Source organism: Carcharhinus amblyrhynchos, unplaced genomic scaffold (genome assembly GCF_965287045.1).
Source record: "Carcharhinus amblyrhynchos unplaced genomic scaffold, sCarAmb.v2.hapA scaffold_792, whole genome shotgun sequence".
Taxonomy (NCBI): Eukaryota; Metazoa; Chordata; class Chondrichthyes; order Carcharhiniformes; family Carcharhinidae; genus Carcharhinus; species Carcharhinus amblyrhynchos.
The window spans coordinates 45,947-68,953 of NW_027650532.1; the positions used below are offsets into that span (position 1 = coordinate 45,947).

At 54.7% G+C, this 23,007-nt stretch overlaps 1 protein-coding gene across 1 annotated transcript in view; it reads left to right on the plus strand.

Annotated features, from left to right (window-relative positions):
- LOC145340128 (uncharacterized) overlaps window positions 1–21,730 on the plus strand; it is a 28,090-nt gene extending 6,360 nt beyond the window's left edge. The window contains exons 2-6 of the mRNA XM_080184555.1: window positions 2,288–2,366; window positions 15,912–17,773; window positions 19,345–19,512; window positions 19,928–20,081; window positions 21,243–21,730. Coding sequence (XP_080040681.1) covers window positions 2,288–2,366; window positions 15,912–17,773; window positions 19,345–19,512; window positions 19,928–20,081; window positions 21,243–21,730 — 2,751 coding nt within the window. The remainder of the gene's footprint in view (window positions 1–2,287; window positions 2,367–15,911; window positions 17,774–19,344; window positions 19,513–19,927; window positions 20,082–21,242) is intronic.
- The last annotated feature ends 1,277 nt before the right edge of the window (window positions 21,731–23,007 follow it).

A 23,007-nucleotide genomic window follows, 5' to 3' on the forward strand; every position in this document is an offset into this window, starting at 1 on the left:
AATACTCTGGGAGTGATGGATACTGGGAGCGATCAATACTCTGGGAGTAAGGGATACTGGGAGCCATCAATACTCTGGGAGTAACGGGTACTGGGAATGATCAGTACTCTGGGAATAACGGATACTGGGAGCATACAATACTCGGTGAAGGAGGGGGAATGATCAAGAGTATTGATTACTCCCAGTATCTATTACTCCCAGTCTTGTTTTCCTCCCCCCCCCCCCCCCCAATGTGTTTATCCCACTCCCCCCTTAAATACTTGGATACTATTCATCTCAAACGTTCTCCAGTGGGATTCCACAGGGATCTGTGCTGGGACCCCAACTGTTCACATTATATATTAATGATTTAGAAGAGGGAACTGAATGTATTATCTCCACATTTGCAGATGATACAAAGTTGGGTGGGAGGGTGAGCTGTGAGGAGGATGCAAAGATGATTCAGTGTGATTTGGACAGGCTGAGTGTGTGGGTATCTGCATGGCAGATGCAGTATAATGTGGATAAACATGAGGTTATCCACTTTGGGAGCAATAATAGGAAGACAGATTATTACTGGAATGGGTGTAAATTGAGAGAGGCGGATACTCAGCGAGACCTTGGCGTCCTCGTGCATCAGTCACTGAAAGTAAGCGTGCAGGTACAGCAGGCAGTAAAGAAGGGAAATGGTATGTTAGCCTTCACAGCGAGAGGATTTGAGAGATAGGGATAGGGATGTTTTGCTGCAATTGTACAGGGTGTTGGTGAGGCCACACCGGGAGTATTGGGTACGGTTTTGGTCTCCTTATCTGAGGAAGGATGTCCTTGCTATAGAGGGAGCACAGCGAAGGTTTTCCAGGCTGATTCCTGGGATGGCAGGTCTGTCATATGAGGAGAGACTAAGTGGGTTAGGATTATATTCACTGGAGTTGAGAAGAGTGAGAGGGGATCTGATAGAAATTTATAAAACTCACACAGGGTTAGACAGGGTAGATTCAGAAAGAATGTTCCCGATGGTGGGGAGATCCAGAACTAGGGGTCAGAGTTTGAGGATAAGGGGTAAACCTTTTAGAACTGAGGGGAGGAGAAATTTCTTCACCCAGAGGGTGGGGAATGTGTGGAATTCACTCCCACAGGAAGGAGCTGAAGCCAAAACATTGCAATTTCAAAAAAAAATTAGATATAGCTGTTAGGGTGAAAGGGACCAAGGCATCCCTATTCCTGCTTCTAGTTTCTATATTTCCCCACTCATTGCCGGAGTCATTCCCACATCCTCCCCCACTCCCCGTGGGAGCGAGTCCCACGTCCACCCCCACTCCTCGCGGGAGCGGGTCCCACGTTCTCCCCCACTCCTCGCGGGAGCGGGTCCCACGTTCTCCCCCACTCCTCGCGGGAGCGGGTCCCACGTTCTCCCCCACTCCTCGCGGGAGCGGGTCCCACGTTCTCCCCCACTCCTCGCGGGAGCGGGTCCCACGTTCTCCCCCACTCCTCGCGGGAGCGGGTCCCACGTTCTCCCCCACTCCTCGCGGGAGCGGGTCCCACGTTCTCCCCCACTCCTCGCGGGAGCGGGTCCCACGTCCACCCCCACTCCCCGCGGGAGCGGGTCCCACGTTCTCCCCCACTCCTCGCGGGAGCGGGTCCCACGTCCACCCCCACTCCCCGCGGGAGCGGGTCCCACGTTCTCCCCCACTCCTCGCGGGAGCGGGTCCCACGTCCACCCCCACTCCCCGCGGGAGCGGGTCCCACGTTCTCCCCCACTCCTCGCGGGAGCGGGTCCCACGTTCTCCCCCACTCCTCGCGGGAGCGGGTCCCACGTTCTCCCCCACTCCTCGCGGGAGCGGGTCCCACGTTCTCCCCCACTCCTCGCGGGAGCGGGTCCCACGTTCTCCCCCACTCCTCGCGGGAGCGGGTCCCACGTTCTCCCCCACTCCTCGCGGGAGCGGGTCCCACGTTCTCCCTCACTCCTCGCGGGAGCGGGTCCCACGTTCTCCCCCACTCCTCGCGGGAGCGGGTCCCACGTCCACCCCCACTCCTCGCGGGAGCGGGTCCCACGTTCTCCCCCACTCCTCGCGGGAGCGGGTCCCACGTTCTCCCCCCACTCCTCGCGGGAGCGGGTCCCACGTTCTCCCCCACTCCTCGCGGGAGCGGGTCCCACGTCCACCCCCACTCCTCGCGGGAGCGGGTCCCACGTTCTCCCCCACTCCCCGAGTAAAGAGTGTTCTCCTGGCTCATTTATCAAGATGTTAAACAAGTTCAGCCTGATTGTTCTGACATCTAATCTTCTCTCTCTGTCATTCCTCGACTTTAGGGTGAAGAGTTTACCGGTTTTACCTCCGATGATGACGTGCTGACGAGCCCACTACGCTTAACCCTCCGCTCACAGAAGAGTAAGTTTTTTATTCTTGCAGAGGGTCAGTGCTGAGGGAGTGCCGCACGGTCAGAGGGTCAGTGCTGAGGGAGTGCCGCACGGTCAGAGGGTCAGTGCTGAGGGAGTGCCGCACGGTCAGAGGGTCAGTGCTGAACGAGTGCCGCACGGTCAGAGGGTCAGTGCTGAGGGAGTGCCGCACGGTCAGAGGGTCAGTGCTGAGGGAGTGCCGCACGGTCAGAGGGTCAGTGCTGAACGAGTGCCGCACGGTCAGAGGGTCAGTGCTGAACGAGTGCCGCACGGTCAGAGGGTCAGTGCTGAGGGAGTGCCGCACTGTCAGAGGGTCAGTGCTGAACGAGTGCCGCACGGTCAGAGGGTCAGTGCTGAGGGAGTGCCGCACTGTTGTCGTGCACTCGTGGTGACAGATCTATCTCTGTATGTTCCTATGTTTCCCCAGTCCCAATGGGAGCAAGTCCCATATTGTTTCCACTATCACTTGACAGAAACTTTGTTTGGTCTCATTTAGAATATTGTGTACACTTCTAGCTGTCGCACTGGCAGAGGGATGTTGAGGCTTTGGAGAGGGTAAAGAAAAGATTTACCAGGATGTTGCCCTGGTGTGGAGGGCATTAGCTGTGAGGAGAGGTTGGAGAAACTTGGTTTTCTTCTCACTGGAGTGACTGAGGTTGAGGGGAAGCCTGATAGAAATCTACAAGATTGTGAGAGGCATGGACAGAGTGGATAGTCAGAAGCTTTTTCCCAGGGGGTAACAGTCAGTTACTAGGGGGCACAGGTTTAAGATGCGAGGGGCAAGGTTTAAAGGAGATGGACGAGGCAGATTTTTTACACAGAGGGAGGTGAATGTCTGGAACACACGGGTGCTATAGTGGCATTTAAGAGGCATGTAGACAAATCCATGAATAGGATGGGGATGGAAGGACTTGGGCTCTGTAAGTACATACGGTTTTAGTTCAGTCGGGCATCATGATCGGCACAGGCTTGGAGGGCCGAAGAGCCTGTTCCTGTGCTGTACTGTTCTTTATTCTTTGTATAACACTGGGATACAGTACTGGTGGGGACAGGTCTGTCGCTGTATAACACTGGGATACAGTACTGGTGGGGACGGGTCTGTCGCTGTATAAGACTGGGGTACAGTACCGGTGGGGACAGGTCTGTCGCTGTATAACACTGGGTTACAGTACTGGTGGGGGCGGGTCTGTCGCTGTGTAACACTGGGGTACGGTACTGGTGGGGACGGGTCTGTCACTGTATAACACTGGGGTATGGTACTGGTGGGGACGGGTCAGTCGCTGTATAACACTGGGGTATGGTACTGATGGGGACGGGTCTGTCACTGTACAAGACTGGGGTACAGTACTGGTGGGGACGGGTCTGTCACTGTATAACACTGGGGTACAGTACTGGTGGGGACGGGTCTGTCATTGTATAACATAGAACACTACAGCACAAACAGGCCCTTCGGCCCACAAGTTGCGCCGATCACGTCTATACCTGCCAAGCCGTAGAACTATCTGTAACTTCCAATCCCATTAGATCCCATATACTCATCCAGAAGTCTTTTAAAAGACCCCAACGAGTTCGCCTCTACCACCACTGACGGCAGCCGGTTCCACTCACTCACCACCCTCTAAGTGAAAAACTTACCCCTAACATCTCCTCCGTACTTGCTTCCCAGCACCTTAAACCTGTGTCCTCTTGTAGTGACCATTTCAGCCCTGGGAAATAGCCTCCGAGAATCCACCCTATCTATTCCTCTCAACATTTTATAAACCTCTATCAGGTCGCCTCTCAACCTTCGTCTCTCCAGGGAGAAGAGACCTAGCTCCCTCAACCTATCTTCATAAGGCATGCCTCCCAATCCAGGCAACATCCTTGTAAATCTCCTCTGCACCCTCTCAATAGCTTCCACATCCTTCCTGTAGTGAGGCGACCAGAACTGCGCACAGTACTCCAAGTGGGGTCTGACAAGGGTCTTATAAAGTTGCAGCATTACCTCCCGACTCCTAAACTCAATCCCTCAATTAATGAAGGCCAGTACACCATATGCCTTCTTGACCACATCCTCCACCTGCGAGGCTGATTTAAGAGTCCTATGGATCCAGACCCCATGATCCTTCTGCTCTTCAACCCAGCTAAGACTCCTACCCTTGATATTGTGGTCCTGCCAAAATGGACCACTACACATTTATCCGCATTGAAGTCCATCTGCCACTTCTCCGCCCAGTCTTGCATCCTATCTATGTGACGCTGCAACTCCTGACATCCCTCCAGACTATCCACAACACCACCAACCTTCGTATCGTCGGCAAACTTAGTAACCCATCCCTCCACTTCCTCATCTAGGTTATTTATGAAAATGACGAACAGCAAGGGTCCTAGAACAGATCCCTGGGGCACTCCACTGGTGACCGACCTCCATGCAGAAAAAGACCCATCCACAACCACTCTCTGCCTTCTGCAGGCAAGCCAGTTCTGGATCCACAAGGCCAAAGCCCCTTGGATCCCATGCCCTCTCACCTTCTCAAGAAGTCTTGCATGGGGGACCTTATCAAACGCCTTGCTGAAGTCCATGTAAACCACGTCCACTGCTCTTCCTTCGTCAATGTGTTCAGTCACATTTTCAAAGAACTCAACTAGGCGCGTAAGGCATGACCTGCCCTTGACAAAGCCGTGCTGACTATTCCTGATCATTCTAAACTTCTCTAAATGCTCATAAATCTTGTCCCTCAGAAGCCTCTCCATCAGCTTACCAACCACTGAGGTCAGACTCACCGGTCGGTAATTTCCCGAGCTATCCCTGTTCCCTTTCTTGAAAATAGGAACCACATCCGCAATCCTCCGGAACCTCTCCCGTCTCCATCGATGATGCAAAGATCATCGCCAGAGGCTCTGCAATTACTTCCCTCACCTCCCACAATAACCTGGGGTACATCCTATCCGGTCCCGGCGACTTATCTATCTTGATAGAATTTAAAAGTTCTAACACATCCTCTTCCTTAACATCCACATACTCAATCTTTTCAGTCTGCCGCAAACCTGTAGTACAACCTCCCAGGTCACTTTCCACCATGAATACCGAGGCAAAGTACTCATTCAGCACCTTTGCCATGTCTTCCGGTTCCACACAGACTTTTCCCCCTTCACCTTTTATAGGTCCTATCCCTTCTTTTCTCATCCTTTTACTCTTCACATATTTGTAGAACGCCTTGGGATTCTCCTTAATTTTACCTGCCAAGGCCTTCTCATGTCCCCTTCTGGCTCTCCTGATTTCCTTTTTAAGCTCCTTTCTACAAGCCTTATACTCCTCTAGATCCTTAACATCTCCTAGCTCTCTGAACCTTCTATACATCTTTCTTTTCTTCCTGACCAGGTTCACCACAGCCTTCATGCACCACGGCTCCTGCGACCTACCAAAACCTCCTTGTCTCATCGGAATGTTGTTGTGCAGAGCTCCAGTCAAACATTCCTTGAAAATCCGCCACCTTCCTTCAGTACTTTTCCCCAAGAACACCTCCTTCCAGTTTATTCATCCAATTGCCTACCTGATATCATCATATTTTCCCTTACTCCAGACAAACACCTTCCTAGCCTGCCTGATCCTATCTCTTTCCAATGCTATCGTGAAGGAGATAGAATTATGATCTCCAACCCTGAGATGCTCTCCCACCGAGAGATCCGACACCTGTCCTGGTTCATTCGCCAGCACCAGGTCAAGTACAACCTCTCCTCTTGTAGGCTTATCCACGTGCTGTGTCAGGAAACCCTCCTGAACACACCTAACAAACTCCCCCCCATCTAAACCCCTTACCTTAGGGATATTCCAGTCGATGTTTGGGAAATTAAAGTCTCCCATCACGACAACTCTGTTATTACTACATCTCTGTAGGATCTGTTTCCCTGTCTGCACCTCAACTTCCCTGTCACTATTGGGCGGCCTATAGAAAACACCCAGCAAAGTTATCGACCCTTTGCTGTTCCTAACTTCCACCCACAGAGACTCTGTAGACAGTCCCTCCACGGCATCCTCCTTCTCTACAGCCATGACACTGTCCCTGATCAACACTGCCACTCCACCACCCCTTTTGACCCCCCTCCCTGTCCTTCCTGAAACATCTAAATCCTGGCACCTGAAGTACCCAGTCCTGTCCCTGAGATATCCAAGTCTCTGTAATGGCCACCACATCACATTCCTAAGCAGCAATCCACGCCCTAAGCTCATCTACTTTGTTCACTACACCCCTGGCGTTAAAATAGACACACCTCAGACCCTCGGTCTGGGCACTTCCCTTCTCCATTACCCGTCTAACCTCCCTCTCATACTGTCTACAGTCCTTCTCCACCTGGGAGCTAACCTCCTCGCTCTCAGTCTCCTCATCTCTATTCCCTCCCCCCAACCTTTCTAGTTTAAAGTCCCCCCAGTAGCCCTAGCCAATCTTCCCGCCAAGATATTGGTCCCCCTGGGATTCAAGTGCCACCCGTCTTCACTGAGCAGGTCACACCTGCCCCTAAAGAGGTCCCAACGATCCAGGAACTGGAATCCCTGCCCCCTGCTCCAGTCCCTCAGCCACGCATTCACCCTCCACCTCATTCCATTTTTGCTCTCACTCTCTGCTGGGGAAACGTTTCTGGTGGGGACGGGTCTGTCGCTGTATAACACTGGGATACAGTATTGGTGGGGATGGGTCTGTCACTGTATAACACTGGGGTACAGTACTGGTGGGGACGGGTCTGTCGCTGTATAACACTGGGGTACAGTACTGGTGGGGATGGGTCTGTCACTGTATAACACTGGGGTACAGTCCTGGTGGGGACGGGTCTGTCACTGTATAACACTGGGGTACAGTACTGGTGGGGATGGGTCTGTCCCTGTATAACCCTGGGGTACAGTACTGGTGGGGACGGGTCAGTCCCTGTGTAACACCGGGGTACAGTACTGATGGGGACGGGTCTGTCGCTGTATAACACTGGGGTACAGTACTGGTGGGGACGGGTCTGTCACTGTATAACACTGGGGTACAGTACTGGTGGGGACGGGTCTGTCCCTGTATAACACTGGGGTACAGTACTGATGGGGACGGGTCAGTCCCTGTATAACACCGGGGTACAGTACTGATGGGGACGGGTCTGTCACTGTATAACACTGGGTACAATATTGGTGGGGATGAGTCTGTCGCTGTGTAACACTGGGGTACAGTATTGTTGGGGATGGGTCTCACTGTACAAGACTGGGGTACAGTACTGGTGGGGACGGGTCTGTCGCTGTATAACACTGGGGTACAGTACTGGTGTGGGTGGGTCTGTCGCTGTATAACACTGGTGTACAGTGCTGGTGGGGGTGGATCTGTCGCTGTATAACACTGGGGTACAGTACTGGTGGGGATGGGTCTTGCTGTACAACACTGGGGTACAGTAGTGGTGGGGACGGGTCTGTCGCTGTATAACATTGGGGTACAGTACTGGTGGGGACGGGTCTGTCACTGTATAACACTGGGGTACAGTACTGGTGGGGATGGGTCTCACTGTACAACACTGGGGTACAGTACTGGTGGAGACGGGTCTGTCGCTGTATAACACTGGGGTACAGTACTGGTGGGGACGGGTCTGTCGCTGTATAACACTGGTGTACAGTACTGGTGGGGACGGGTCTGTCGCTGTATAACACTGGGGTACAGTACTGGTGGGGATGGGTCTGTCACTGTATAACACTGGGGTACAGTACTGGTGGAGACGGGTCTGCCCCTGTATAACACCGGGGTACAGTACTGGTGGGGATGGGTCTGTCACTGAATAACACTGGGTACAGTATTGGTGGGGATGAGTCTGTCGCTGTATAGCACTGGGGTACAGTATTGGTGGGGATGGGTCTCGCTATACAAGACTGGGGTACAGTACTGGTGTGGGTGGGTCTGTCGCTGTATAACACTGGGGCACAGTACTGGTGGGGATGGGTCTGTCGCTGTATAACACGGGGGTACAGTACTGGTGGGGATGGGTCTCGCTGTACAACACTGGGGTACAGTACTGGTGGGGATGGGTCTGTCGCTGTATAATACTGGGGTAGAGTACTGGTGCGGATGGGTCTGTCACTATATAACACTGACGTACAGTACTGGTGGGGACAGGTCTGTCTCTGTTCAACACTGGGGTACAGTCGTGGTGGGGACGGGTCTGTTGCTGTATAATACTGGGGTACTGTACTGGTGCGGATGGGTCTGTCGCTGTATAATACTGGGGTAGAGTACTGGTGCGGATGGGTCTGTCGCTATGTAACACTGAGGTACAGTACTGGTGGGGACGGTTCTGTCGCTGTATAATACTGGGGTAGAATACTCGGGTAGAGTACTGGTGGGGACGGGTCTGTCACTGTATAACACTGGGGTACAGTCCTGGTGGGGACGGGTCTGTCGCTGTATAATACTGGGGTACAATACTGGTGGGGACGGGTCTGTTACTGTATAACACTAGGGTACAGTCCCCACCAGTACTGTACCCTAGTGTTATACAGTAACAGACCCGTCCCCACCAGTACAGGTCTGTCGCTGTATAATACTGGGGTACAGTACTGGTGCAGATGGGTCTGTCGCTGTATAACACTGGGGTGCAGTACTGGTGGGGATGGGTCTGTCGCTGTATAACACTGGGGTACAGTACTGGTGGGGCCGGGTCTGTCGCTGTGTAACACTGGGATACAGTAGTGGAGGGGACAGATCTGTCGCTGTATAATACTGTGGTACAGTACTGGTGGGAACTGGTGTGTCACTGTATAACACCGGGGTACAGTGGGATGGGTCAATCGCTGTGTAACACGGGTACGGGGGATGGGCCTGTCACTGCATAACACTGGGGTACAGTACTGGTGGGGACGGGTCTGTTACTTTATAACACGGGTACAGTCTGTATTGTGTTAATTGGAGATGGTGAATGCTCTCTGTGTCGGTGCTGTGATGACTATTGTGTTGCCGCGTGTGAGTACAGTCTGGCCTCTCACTTTGCCTCACTTCCTGTTGTTTGAAGTTTAGGTCTCTGGATGATGTCAGTCTATAATTAGCGTGCATCGAGCTGTGAGGAAGTCATGTGCAGATTAACAAAAGGGGCGGTTAGAAACAGGAGGGAGAGTGAGCAGCAGGAGGAAGTAGCATGCTGAAGTTTGAATGTCTGTTCTCTTGTAGTAATCTGCAGAGCAGTGTGTGCTGTTCACTCAGATACTGGCTGTCCAGCACAACCATTTCTGTGCTCTATTCGAGCAACCCAGCTTGCAGGCGTGTTCTCCTCTACAAGTTGCCATTGCTCTCAGACTTAGGTACAAGATGAATTCAGCCAGGGTTCCTGCTCCTGATCACAGTCCAGTGATCCCTGGGTTAGAGAGAGAGGGAGGGGAAATCAGCCAGGGTTCCTGCTCCTGATCACTGTCCAGTGATCCCTGGGTTAGAGAGAGAGGGGATATCAGCCAGGGTTCTTGTTCCTGATCCCTGTCCAGCAATCCCTGTGTTAGAGAGAGAGAGGGGGGAAATCAGCCAGGGTTCCTGCTCCTGATCACGGCCCAGCGATCCCTGTGTTGGAGAGAGAAAGAGAGCTAGTGGGGAATTTGGTGGACTCCGTCTGTTTTGATGCCAGCTTTGTTGGATGTCTGTCCAGTGTTTCCGTGAGAGTTTGGGCTTGTGTTTTCAGTAGAGTTGGTTATGCGTGTGGGATTCTCTGTGTTTGTGGTGTTGATATGGTTCGATTGTTGGGCAGCCTGCGATCCCCTGTGTGTCAGAGAGAGGTAGATAGGGACACAAAAGTCACATTCTAATCTGAAAACATCCAACATTTTACCACATCCACCTGGCTTTTTCAAAGTTGATCACCAAAGCATGACAATGGTCCCAGATAAATTCCTGTTTACTCCAATGATTCCCTCTGGGGTACGGGTCCCACACACACTGACTCTCACTGGGGTACGGGTCCCACACACACTGACTCTCACTGGGGTACGGGTCCCACACACGCTGACTCTCACTGGGGTACGGGTCCCACACACGCTGACTCTCACTGGGGTACGGGTCCCACACACACTGACTCTCACTGGGGGTGGTTGGGTCAGTGCTGAGGGAGTGCAGCACTGTCGGAGGCTCAGTGCTGAGGGAGTGCAGCACTGTCGGAGGCTCAGTGCTGAGGGGGTGCAGCACTGTCGGAGGCTCAGTGCTGAGGGGGTGCAGCACTGTCGGAGGGTCAGTGCTGAGGGAGTGCAGCACTGCCGGAGGGTGAGTGCTGAGGGAGTGCCGCACTGTCGGAGGGTGAGTGCTGAGGGAGTGCCGCACTGTCGGAGGGTGAGTGCTGAGGGAGTGCCGCACTGTCGGAGGGTGGGTGCTGAGGGAGTGCCGCACTGTCGGAGGGTGAGTGCTGAGGGAGTGCCGCACTGTCGGAGGGTGAGTGCTGAGGGAGTGCCGCACTGTCGGAGGGTGAGTGCTGAGGGAGTGCCGCACTGTCGGAGGGTGAGTGCTGAGGGAGTGCCGCACTGTCGGAGGGTGAGTGCTGAGGGAGTGCCGCACTGTCGGAGGGTGAGTGCTGAGGGAGTGCCGCACTGTCGGAGGGTGAGTGCTGAGGGAGTGCCGCACTGTCGGAGGGTGAGTGCTGAGGGAGTGCCGCACTGTCGGAGGGTGAGTGCTGAGGGAGTGCCACAATTTTCAGCCAATTCCTGTTTACTAAGTCAGGTGCGTGTAATTCCCTCTACCTCCCCCCTTTCCTTCTCCCTCCTGTCTTTTTCTGGTTGGCAGGCTGTGGTTAATGGAATGCCAAAGGGCTTGATGCTCCATCCTCACAGTCTCCATCCGTGATCTGGCTGACAGCTCCAAACGTCTGGCAGCTAAATCTGCTGCTGACACTCCGATAGGTCAGAAAGTAAACCCTTGGGCGGAGGAGGGAGCCTATCCAAGAACAGACATAAATAGCTGAAGCGAGCAGGCAACAAATGTGGCAGAGGGGCAGGAAAGATGTGAGCTTGTCCAGTTTGGCGGGAAGAGCAGAATGGCAGCACGTTATTTACAGAGAGAGAGATTGCTGAGCTCTGAAACATAGAAACTTGCGGCAAGTTTTGGCCCTTCGAACCTGCTCCACCATTCAAAGAACAAAGAGTATTGCAGCACAGGAACAGGCCCTTCAGCCCTCCAACCGTGCTGACCAACTTAACTAAAACCCCCTACCCTTCCGGAGACCATATCCCTCTGTTCCCATCCGTTCATGTATTTGTCAAGACATTCCTTAAAAGTCACTACCATATCCGCTTCCACTCCCTCCCCCGGCAACGAGTTCCAGGCACCCACCACCCTCTGTGTAAAAAATCTGCCTCGTACATCTCCTTTAAACCTTGCCCCTTGCACCTTAAACCTGTGCCCCCTAGAAATTGACTATTCCATCCTGGGAAAAAGCTTCTGACTATCCACTCTGTCCATGTCTCTCATAATCTTGTAGACTTCCATCAGGTCTCCCCTCAACCTCCAGTGAGAACAAACCAAGTTTCTCCAACCTCTCCTCATAGCTAATGCCCTCCATACCAGGCAACATCCTGGTAAATCTTTTCTGTACCCTCTCCAAAGCCTCCACATCCTTCTGGTAGTGTGGCGACCAGAATGGAACACTATATTCCAAGTGCGGCCTAACTAAGGTTCTATAAAGCTGCAACATGACTTGCCAAACTCAATGCCCCGGCTGATGAAGGCAAGCATGCCGTATGCCTTCTTGACTAAGCAAGAAGGGCAGCCCCTAAAAAGAGGTTAACTGCCCAAAACAAAAGACAGAGCAGAAAGGAAATTTAAAACATGAAACCAAAATGTGATTAAAAGGGTCAGTAATACACTCCAGCCCCTGGGGGGCCCAGCAGGCATGGATGGTGCCCCGGACCTGTATTCTCCTCTCCAGGTAGACCCAGCCGCAAAAGCTTGATCTGATTTATTATTGTCATGTGTATTTACATTCAGTGGAAAGTATTGTTTCTTGCACACTACACAGACAAAGCATACCATTCATAGAGAAAGAAAGGAGAGTGTGCAGAATGTTCTGTTACAGTGTAGAGAAAGATCAACTTAATGCAAGTTAGGTCCATTCAAAAGTCTGATGGCAGGAAAGATGTAAGCTGGTGCAGAAGAAGATGTGGGCATTAGATTGATTGGCTATGCTAAGATTGACCCTAGTGCCGGGGGGGGCGGATTAGCAGGATAAATGGGTGGGGTTGCGGGAATAGGGCCTGGGTGGGATTGTGTTTGGTGCAGACTCGATGGGCTGAGTTCCCCCTTCCTGTACTGTAGGATTCTCTGATTCTATGAAGAAGCTGTTCTTGAGTCAGTTTTACTTTCCTATTGATTCATGGGACATGGGCGCCAAAATTTATTACCCATCCCTCACTGCTGAGGGCAGTTGAGAGTCAACCACAGTTGGAGTGACATGTAGGCCAGACCGGGGTAAGGACGGCAGATTTCCTTCCCTAAAGGGAACCTGATGGGTTTTTCCCGACAGTGGGTCATCAGTAGATTCTTAATTCTAGATATTTTTTATTGAATCCAAATTCCACCATCTGCCATGGTGGGATTCGAACCCGGGTCCCCAGAACATTCGCTGAGTTTCTGGATTGATAGGTTAGCAGTAATACCACGAGGTCATCGCATCCCCACATTGATTTGCAGAAAATGTGTTCACAGTATTCAGTAGAAACAAAATGATGCAAGCCAGCAATCTCGAGGGAGATCTTTAGGGATTTTCCCCCCTGTTTACTTCATGTACCTATTAGCTGTAAAGCAACCATTTCAGTATCACTTGCTTTATATCCATGCTGAATTTGAAAGATGCACTGTTAATATCAAGAAAGTAAGAAGTCTGACAACACCAGGTTTAAGTCCAACCTATTTATTTGATAGTAAACTCACTAGCTTTCGGGGTTAAGCTCTTCTTCAGGTGAATGGAGAGTTCTGGCCTCAGACAGAGCATATAAAGCACAGACAGTTTACAGATTACTGATTAGAATGCGAATCTTTACACCTAACCTGCTGTTCAAGTCTTAAAGTGGCCAGCAATGTGAGTGGAAGGAGCACTGATCACAGTTTAAAGAGATGTGTATTGTCTCCAGACAGTACAGTAAGTGAGGTTTTGCAAACCCAGGCAAGTCACGGGGGTTACAGATAGTGCGACATGAACCCAAGATCCCTGTTGAGACTGTCCTCATGTGTGCGGAACTTGACTATCAGTCTCTGCTCAGCGACTCTGCGCTGTCATGTGTCGTGAAGGCCGCCTTGGAGAATGCTTACCCGAAGGTCAGAGGCTGAATGCCCGTGAACGCTGAACTTTCCCCAACAGGAAGGGAACAGTCTTGCCTGGTGATTGTCGAGCGATGTTCATTCAATATTAAGATTCAGTATAAAGAAAGCCATTGGCATGGTTGACATGACAATTTTTAATAGAAACTTGATTCAAGGCAAATTATTATCTCAATGGAAAGCAGGTTCAAAATGTGTCGTGGCAGAGGGATCTGGGTGTCTGAGTCCATAAATCGCAGAAAGTCGGTATGCAGGTGCAGGATGTAACAAAAAAGGCAAATGAGATGTTGGCATTTATTGCAAAATGACAGAAGTATAAAAGTAGAGAAGTGTTGTTGCAATTGTGTAGGGTGTTGGTGAGACCACATCTGGAGTACTAGGTCCACTTTTGTTCTCCTTACTTGAGGAAGGATGTGGTGGCATTGGAGGTAGTTCAGAGGAGGTTAACTAGATTGATTCTGGGGATGAAGGGTTTGACGTACGGCGGGGGGGTTACTCCCTGGAGTTTAGAAGGCTGAGAGGGGATCTGATGGAGGTATGTAATAAAGTAAATATAAGAACATAAGAACATAAGAAATAGGAGCAGGAGTAGGCCAACTAGCCCTTCGAGCCTGCCCTGCCATTCAATAAGATCATAGCTGATCTGTCGTGGCTCAGTTCCACTTTCCCGCCCTCTCCCCATAACCCTTAATCCCCTCTCTCATCAAAAACCCATCAACCCGCGTCTTAAAAATATTTAGCGAGGCAGCCTCCACCACTTCAACGGGCAGAGAATTCCAGAGATTCACCACCCTTTGAGTGAAGAAGTTCCTCCTCAACTCTATTCTAAACCGCCCCCCCTTTATCTTGAGGCTATGCCCCCTAGTCCTACTGTCCTTTCTGAGCGGGAAGAGTCTCTCCACCTCTATCCTATCCATCCCATTCATCATCTTATACGTCTCAATGAGATCTCCTCTCATTCTTCTAAACTCTAACGAGTACAAGCCTAGTTTATTCAGCCTCTCCTCATAGCTCAACCCCCTCAACTCCGGCATCAGCCTAGTAAACCTCCTCTGCACTCCCTCCAAGGCTAAAATATCCTTGCGTAAGTACGGCGCCCAAAACTGCCAGATGTTTCCCTTACGGGGCAACCTAGAACAAGAGGTCACAGGGATTGGTTGAGAGGCGGTAGATTTAACACTGAGATGAAGTGGAGCTACTTCTCGCGGAGGGGGGTGAATTTGTGGAACTCGCTGCGCCATAGCGCAGGGGGAATCTGAATCAGTGAATAGTTTCAAGAAGGGGATAGATATATTTCTGACATATCTGGGGTTCTGACAAAATGGGGTTAAAGGGACATGGGAAACAGGTGGGGAGGTGGATTTGAGACCAGGGAGAGATCAGCCATCTCTGCACACCCCCACCCCCCCCCTTCGCCCCCCCCTTGTGGGGAGGGCGGGGACACAGTTCCAGAATGAGGGGTCTCCCATTGAAGATGGAGATGGAAGAATCTCTTCTCTCAGGGGCGAATGGGGGGGTGGGGGGGGTGTTCCGAATATATTCGAGGCTGAGTTTGAGACTTCTGTTCGACAAGAGGGCTATGGGGTGGTGAGGTGGGCGGGGGGGGGGGCAGTGAGCGGTGAGCACAGGACAGTGGTGTTGAGACTGGCCATGATCCTATTGAATGGGACAGCAGGCTTGCTGGGGCCGAACAGACAACCCCTGTTCCTATGTTTAAGGCGCTCCTCAAGATCTTTTCCTCTTTGACCCCTTCCCGCAGAACGTCACCTGATTTGTGCTGCTTTGAAGCAACTTGGGACATCAATAGGAAGAGGCCAAGTGGCCCCCATGACCCATCCAACGTGGGCGTTTGTGACTACCTCGACCGCAGTTTCCCGCTCTCTTCTCTTCGGTGCCCAAAAATCCGCAGACCCCACCCTCCCAGGATGGGAATATTCTGGGTGACGGAGCGTTTCCCCCCCCTCTCTCTGGGCCAGGGAATTCCACAGATTCCCAGCTCCCCGGGAGAGAAGACATTTCTCATCATCTCAGTCCAAAATGGTGCCTCCTGACCCTGGGACTGTTAGTGCCTTTTCCCCTCAGATCTACACTCTCCAGCCCAAAAGGTGGGGGAGAAGCTGCCTCTCAGCAGCGAGCCTGTCCAGCCCTCTGAGAATTTGCAACCAAATTGCAGGAGTTTTGGACCCTTTCAGCTGGTTCCTTCCGTCCATCCGACCGACACCAAGTCACCTCTTTCCTCTCTCTCTCTCCCTTGCCCACAGATCGACTCGCTAACGACAGAATCCAGAATGCACAGAAGAATCCGACGCCTCCTCTCGAGAAGGGTGCCCCGACTCTACCTCGCCCCCAGCCTGCACCTGACGAGGGGAAGGGCCCGTGTTCGAAGCGAGCTCCAGGGCCCAGCGGCTGCTCCAGGCCCCAGTCGCTGGCGGGTGCCCCCAAAGCCCGGGGCGTAGGGAGACCACCCCGCCCGAAAGCGGAGGGCCGGCCCCCGAAGGCCAAGGCGAAGTTGCAGGCCGGAGTGCGCAAGGCAGCCAAGAAAAGCCTCCTGCTGAGACTGCGAGGCAGTAAGAAGCCGCTGGTGCTGAGGTTCGTCAGCAAAGCTCGCCAGCTGAAAGAGAACCGGCTGGCTCACAGCCGCCTGCAGCTCCGCCGAGCCAAGAGCGGCCCCCGGCCGGCAGCGGGGACACACAGAACCAGCAAGCGAGCGCCCCGGTCCCAGAGCGGCGCGGGAGGGGGGCCGGGAACAGAGGCTGCTCGGCCGAGAGCAGGGCGTGGGCGCCCCCACCTCCCCCGGCGCGACAGGCAGCGCCCTCCGGCCCCCCGAGCCACCACCAGGGGTGCTGCCGAGCGAGAGGTGGCGACCCCAGCCCCTCCTGCGCCGCCTCTCGCAGTCCCTCAGCCCAAGCAGCAGCATGCCGCCAAGTCCAGGTTCCTCAAGAACATCCGGCAGTTTATCATGCCCGTCGTCAGTGCCCGCTCCTCCCGGCTCATCAAGACCCCCCGCCGCTTTATCGACGACGAGGGAGGGGTCTGCCGGCCGCCCCAGGTCCGAGCCCTCCCCGTCGCTGACCCCTGCCCCTCGGCCGGCCCTCGGCCCCCGGGACGTCCCAGGCGGAGCCCCCCCTCTCTGCCCCGCCCGACGGCAGAGACCCCCGACCCTCCCCCTGATGCCAGCCTCCGGCAGACGCCCCCAGCCTCCCCCCCCGCCTCGCCCCGTGCCCCAGGCCGGCGGCGCTCCCTGCTGCGCCAGCCCACCTTCACCTGGAACACCCCCCCGGGGCGGGCCGAGCCCCCCAGCGACACCCCTGTCTGCAGCAAGCCCGCCTTTGGGGGCCTCCAGCTCTCCCCCTTCGCCGCCGAGGATGCGCTCCTGTCGCCCGCCCGCCTCCCCTTCCCCGCCCTCAGCTCCGACTCTGGCTCCGAGGAGGCCGTCCCCGTCGAGGCTCCCCCTCCCCAGGCCTCGCCCACGCCCCCGGCCCCTCCCCGCCCCCCTTCCGCCACCCCCTGCCCCCAGGGCCAGGGCTCCAGGGCCCCTCCCGGGGAGCAGACCACTCCTGGCCACGCCATGCGGACACGGAGCTGGCGCCCTGCGGTGGGCGAGCCCCCTTCACCCCTCCCTGCCCCCCTGGAACCCAAACCCTGTCCCCCAGCCCGGGGGGAGGAGGAGCGAGCCCCTCGCCCCCCTCCCACTCCGCGTCCCCTTCCTGCTCCACGTCCCCCTCCTCCTGCCCGCCCCCCTTCTCACCAACCCAGCCCGCAGTGTGAAGCGACCTGCACGCCACCCCCAGGCCAGGGCGGACCCCCACCGCTGTCCCCAAAAGGGCAGGGCTCACAGGTCAGCGAGTCCCCCCAGCACCCAGAGACCCTCCGAGACAGCCAGACGCAGACGGACGGCGGAGTGAAGCCGGAGAGCAGCGGCGACGGGACGCCAGAGAGGGAGGAGGGGCCCTCCACACCCCCCTCAGAGGCAGAGGGGAAAGCTGAGGGTGACAGTATGCAAAGCTTGGCCAATCACTCGCTCTGCATGTCTGCCATGGACAAACGCATGGTCAACCTCCTGAAAGCGGCTAAGGTCCAGCTCATCAAAATCGACCAACACAAACAGTGGAAAACACAGCAGGTAAATTGCTCAGATCCATCCACTCTGTCCCACCATCTGTGTCTGTCTGCCTCTGGCCCTCCCCCCACCCCCCAACTCCCCCCCTCCCCCCCTCCCCCCAACTCCCACCCTCCCCCCCACCCCCCCAACTCCCACCCTCCCCCCCACCCCCCCAACTCCCACCCTCCCTCCCTTCCCCCCACCTCCCACCCCCCCGCCCCCCAACCCTCCCCCCCTGCCCCCCACCCCTCTCACTCTCCCGCCCCCCCCCCCCACCTCCCACTCTCCCGCCCGCCCCCCACCTCCCACTCTCCCACCCTCTCTCTCTCTCTCCCACCCTCTCTCTCTCTCCCACCCTCTCTCTCTCTCCCACCCTCTCTCTCTCTCCCACCCTCTCTCTCTCCCACCCTCTCTCTCTCTCCCACCCTCTCTCTCTCTCCCACCCTCTCTCTCTCTCCCACCCTCTCTCCCTCTCCCACCCTCTCTCTCTCTCCCACCCTCTCTCTCTCTCCCACCCTCTGTCTCTCTCCCACCCTCTGTCTCTCTCCCACCCTCTGTCTCTCTCCCACCCTCTGTCTCTCTCCCACCCTCTGTCTCTCTCCCACCCTCTGTCTCTCTCCCACCCTCTGTCTCTCTCCCACCCCTGTCTCTCTCTCTCTCACCCTCTGTCTCTCTCCCTCTCACCCTCTGTCTCTCTCCCTCTCACCCTCTGTCTCTCTCCCTCTCACCCTCTGTCTCTCTCCCTCTCACCCTCTGTCTCTCTCTCTCTCACCCTCTGTCTCTCTCTCTCTCACCCTCTGTCTCTCTCTCTCTCACCCTCTGTCTCTCTCTCTCTCACCCCTCTGTCTCTCTCTCTCTCACCCTCTGTCTGTCTCTCTCCCACCCTCTGTCTCTCTCCCACCCTCTGTCTCTCTCCCACCCTCTGTCTCTCTCTCTCTCACCCTCTGTCTCTCTCTCTCTCACCCTCTGTCTCTCTCTCTCTCACCCTCTGTCTCTCTCCCTCTCACCCTCTGTCTCTCTCCCTCTCACCCTCTGTCTCTCTCCCTCTCACCCTCTGTCTCTCTCCCTCTCACCCTCTGTCTCTCTCCCTCTCACCCTCTGTCTCTCTCCCTCTCACCCTCTGTCTCTCTCCCTCTCACCCTCTGTCTCTCTCCCTCTCACCCTCTGTCTCTCTCCCTCTCACCCTCTGTCTCTCTCCCTCTCACCCTCTGTCTCTCTCCCTCTCACCCTCTGTCTCTCTCTCTCTCACCCTCTGTCTCTCTCTCTCTCACCCTCTGTCTCTCTCTCTCTCACCCTCTGTCTCTCTCTCTCTCACCCTCTGTCTCTCTCTCTCTCACCCTCTGTCTCTCTCTCTCTCACCCTCTGTCTCTCTCTCTCTCACCCTCTGTCTCTCTCTGTCTCTCTCTGTCTCTCTCTGTCTCTCTCTGTCTCTCTCTCTGTCTCTCTCTCTGTCTCTCTCTCTGTCTCTCTCTCTGTCTCTCTCTCTGTCTCTCTCTCTCTCACCCTCTGTCTCTCTCTCTCTCACCCTCTCTCTCTCTCTCTCTCACCCTCTCTCTCTCTCTCTCTCACCCTCTCTCTCTCACCCTCTCTAGCTCGCTTTGCAAAGTGGACGAGATTTGAAGAATCCTGTTAAAGAGGAGTCGGTGCTATCAGAGAAGTCGGATACGGAGAGCGATTGTGAGGATGTGGAGGCAATTAAACGCAAGCTGGGACTGGAGGCCCCTCCTCAGGAGGAGAAGAGAGCCCGGATGGAGGTGCGGGTGAGGACCCAAATTCTGCTGCACTGAGGGGAGTTCCTCAGGAAGAGGCAGTGCCCCCATTAACTCATGGCCTTGTGTTCCCCTGCCAGCATGTTTCGCAGCAATCCCCCTTGGCGAGGGTGCTGGGGGGTGAGGGGGGTTCCCTACTGACACACACCGCCCTCCCCTCCACCCCACTCCCCGTGACATCCCCTGTCACTCCCCGTGTGGCCCCCCCCCCCCCCCCGCTCTGCCCCGGTAGTCCCCCCTCACTCCCCCAGTCCTGCCCTTCACCCCCGCCGCCCGCCTCTCCCTCCCCCGCCCCACCCCCCTCGCATGCCGTGTTGAGCAGACTCTCGCCCTTTCGCAGTCTTTCTCTGTTATCCTCAAACTGTTGATCATGGTTATCTTCTCTCCCCCCCACTCTCTCCGACAGACACAGGTATCACAGGGCCCGCGGATCAAGCATGTCTGCCGCCGTGCGGCAGTGGCACTGGGCAAACCACGGGCGATTGTCCCCGCTGACATACCGCGGCTCAGTGCATTGCCGATGCACGAAAGAGACAGCATTATGACGGCACAGATGGACGGTGAGTGACAGTCTGGACATTGCAGGAGCAGAGGAACACAAATGGAAAGTAAAGCAGCTACATTAGACCCATACTCGGAGCACTGTGCACAGTTCCGGTCTCCATATCCCCCGGTTAGACCCACACTCGGAGCACTGTGCACAGTTCCAGTCTCCATATCCCTCGGTTAGACCCACACTCGGAGCACTATGCAGTCTGTGTGTTTGGCTGGGAGAGATGTGGATCTGCCTGCTAACGTGTTCAACTTTTATCTCATCCACTCCCCACCCCCTGCTGCCGTCTCTCTCTCTCCCCCCCTCTCTCACACACTCTCTCTTTTTCCCACTCTCTCTTTCTCACTGTCTCTCTCTCTCACTCTCTCTCTCTGTCTCCCCCCCCCCTTTCTCCCCCCCCCTCTCTCTTTCTCCCCCTCTCTCTCTCTCTTTCTCCCCCTCTCTCTCTCTCTTTCTCCCCCTCTCTCTCTCTCTTTCTCCCCCCTCTCTCTCTCTCTTTCTCACCCCTCTCTCTCTCTCTTTCTCCCCCCTCTCTCTCTCTCTCTTTCTCCCCCCTCTCTCTCTCTCTCTTTCTCCCCCCTCTCTCTCTCTCTTTCTCCCCCCTCTCTCTCTCTCTTTCTCCCCCTCTCTCTCTCTTTCTCCCCCTCTCTCTCTCTTTCTCCCCCTCTCTCTCTCTTTCTCCCCCTCTCTCTCTCTCTTTCTCCCCCTCTCTCTCTCTCTTTCTCCCCCTCTCTCTCTCTCTTTCTCCCCCTCTCTCTCTCTCTTTCTCCCCCTCTCTCTCTCTCTTTCTCCCCCTCTCTCTCTCTCTTTCTCCCCTCTCTCTCTCTCTCTTTCTCCCCCTCTCTCTCTCTCTTTCTCCCCCTCTCTCTCTCTCTTTCTCCCCCTCTCTCTCTCTCTTTCTCCCCCTCTCTCTCTCTCTTTCCTCCCCCTCTCTCTCTCTTTTTCTCCCCCTCTCTCTCTCTTTTTCTCCCCCTCTCTCTCTCTTTTTCTCCCCCTCTCTCTCTCTTTTTCTCCCCCTCTCTCTCTCTTTTTCTCCCCCTCTCTCTCTCTTTTTCTCCCCCTCTCTCTCTCTTTTTCTCCCCCTCTCTCTCTCTTTTTCTCCCCCTCTCTCTCTCTCTCCCTCTCCCCCCCTCTCTCACTGTCACTCTCTCTCTCTCTCCCCCCACAGTAGACACCTCGTCCTCGGAGCCGGAGAGCCCCGTGCCCATTGCCTTGGTGGTGAAGATGGAGCGGGAGGTGGAGGAGTCGGGTGAGGTTCAGACACCCTTGCAGGCTGAGGAGGAGACCAAGCCGCCGGTGGTGAGTGGGCAGCCCAAGCGCCGGGGGAACCGGTGTGGCAGCTGCAAAGGCTGCCGGAACCTGGCCGACTGCGGCAAGTGCGTCAACTGCCTGGACAAGCCCAAGTTCGGAGGCCGTAACACCAAGAAGCTGTGTAAGTATGCTGCCCCCTCCCCCGTCCTGAAATGTGAGGCGAGGATTCCCCTGGTCAAATATCCGCATCACCCTCCCTCCCTGGGCTGTCCTGTCTTGTCCATGTCTCTAGTGAATACCATCAAATTCGCAGGAATCCCTGGTAAATACTGTCACAGTCCTGGAAGAGCCAAGCCGAGCGGGGAGAAGCAGATAGAATCCAGAAAGTGCTGTCTAGGCAAGTGACAGGAGGCTCGGTAACCAGAGGGGACACAGATTGGAGAGAATCGGGAAAAGAACCAAAGAGGGGGCGGTGGAGATGAGGAGAATTTTATTTTGGACACACAGCGAGTTGTTGTGATCTGGAAGGCGCTGCCTGAAAGGGCGGTGGAAGCAGATTCAATAGGAACTTTCAAAAGGGGCAACTGGGGAAATACTGGAAGGGGGAAAATTTACAGGAAGAGAGCGAGCGGGTAGCAAGGAAATGAGGGAGAGAGCGGGGCAGTGGGACTAGTTTGGGATTGATACAGGGCTATGGGCAGAGAGTGGGGCAGTGGGATTAGTTTGGGGATTGATACAGGGCTATGGGGAGAGAGTGGGGCAGTGGGATTAGTTTGGGGATTGATACAGGGGAGGGAGTGGGGCAGTGGGATTAGTTTGGGGATTGATACAGGGCTAAGGGGAGAGAGCGGGGGCAGTGGGATTAGTTTGGGGATTGATACAGGGCTGTGGGGAGAGAGCAGGGGCAGTGGGATTAGTTTGGGATTGATACAGGGCTATGGGGAGAGAGTGGGGCAGTGGGATTAGTTTGGGGATTGATACAGGGCTATGGGGAGAGAGTGGGGGGCAGTGGGATTAGTTTGGGGATTGATACAGGGCTATGGGGAGAGAGCGGTGCTGAACAGGCTGACGTCGCCAATCACCACCTGCTTCCAAAGATGTGACAAAAATCCAGTCATTGCTTCCTGTGTTGACAACAGACATTATTTTTGCTGACCCAATGTTATCCATTATTGCAGGTGGCGCAAGTGTGACCAAATAGAATTGAAACGACAGGAACGGCTGGCAAATGGTAAGAATTCTTATTATAACATGAGGGGTTAGATACAGAGTAAAGCTCCCTCAAACACTGTCCCCATCAAACACTCCCAGGACAGGTACAGCATGGGGTTAGATACAGAGTAAAGCTCCCTCAAACACTGTCCCCATCAAACACTCCCAGGACAGGTACAGCACGGGGTTAGATACAGAGTAAAGCTCCCTCTACACTGTCCCCATCAAACACTCCCAGGACAGGTACAGCACGGGGTTAGATACAGAGTAAAGCTCCCTCTACACTGTCCCCCATCAAACACTCCCAGGACAGGTACAGCACGGGGTTAGATACAGGGTAAAGCTCTCTCTACACTGTCCCCCATCAAACACTCCCAGGACAGGTACAGCACGGGGTTAGATACAGAGTAAAGCTCGTTAGATACAGAGTAAAGCTCCCTCTACACTGTCCCCCATCAAACACTCCCAGG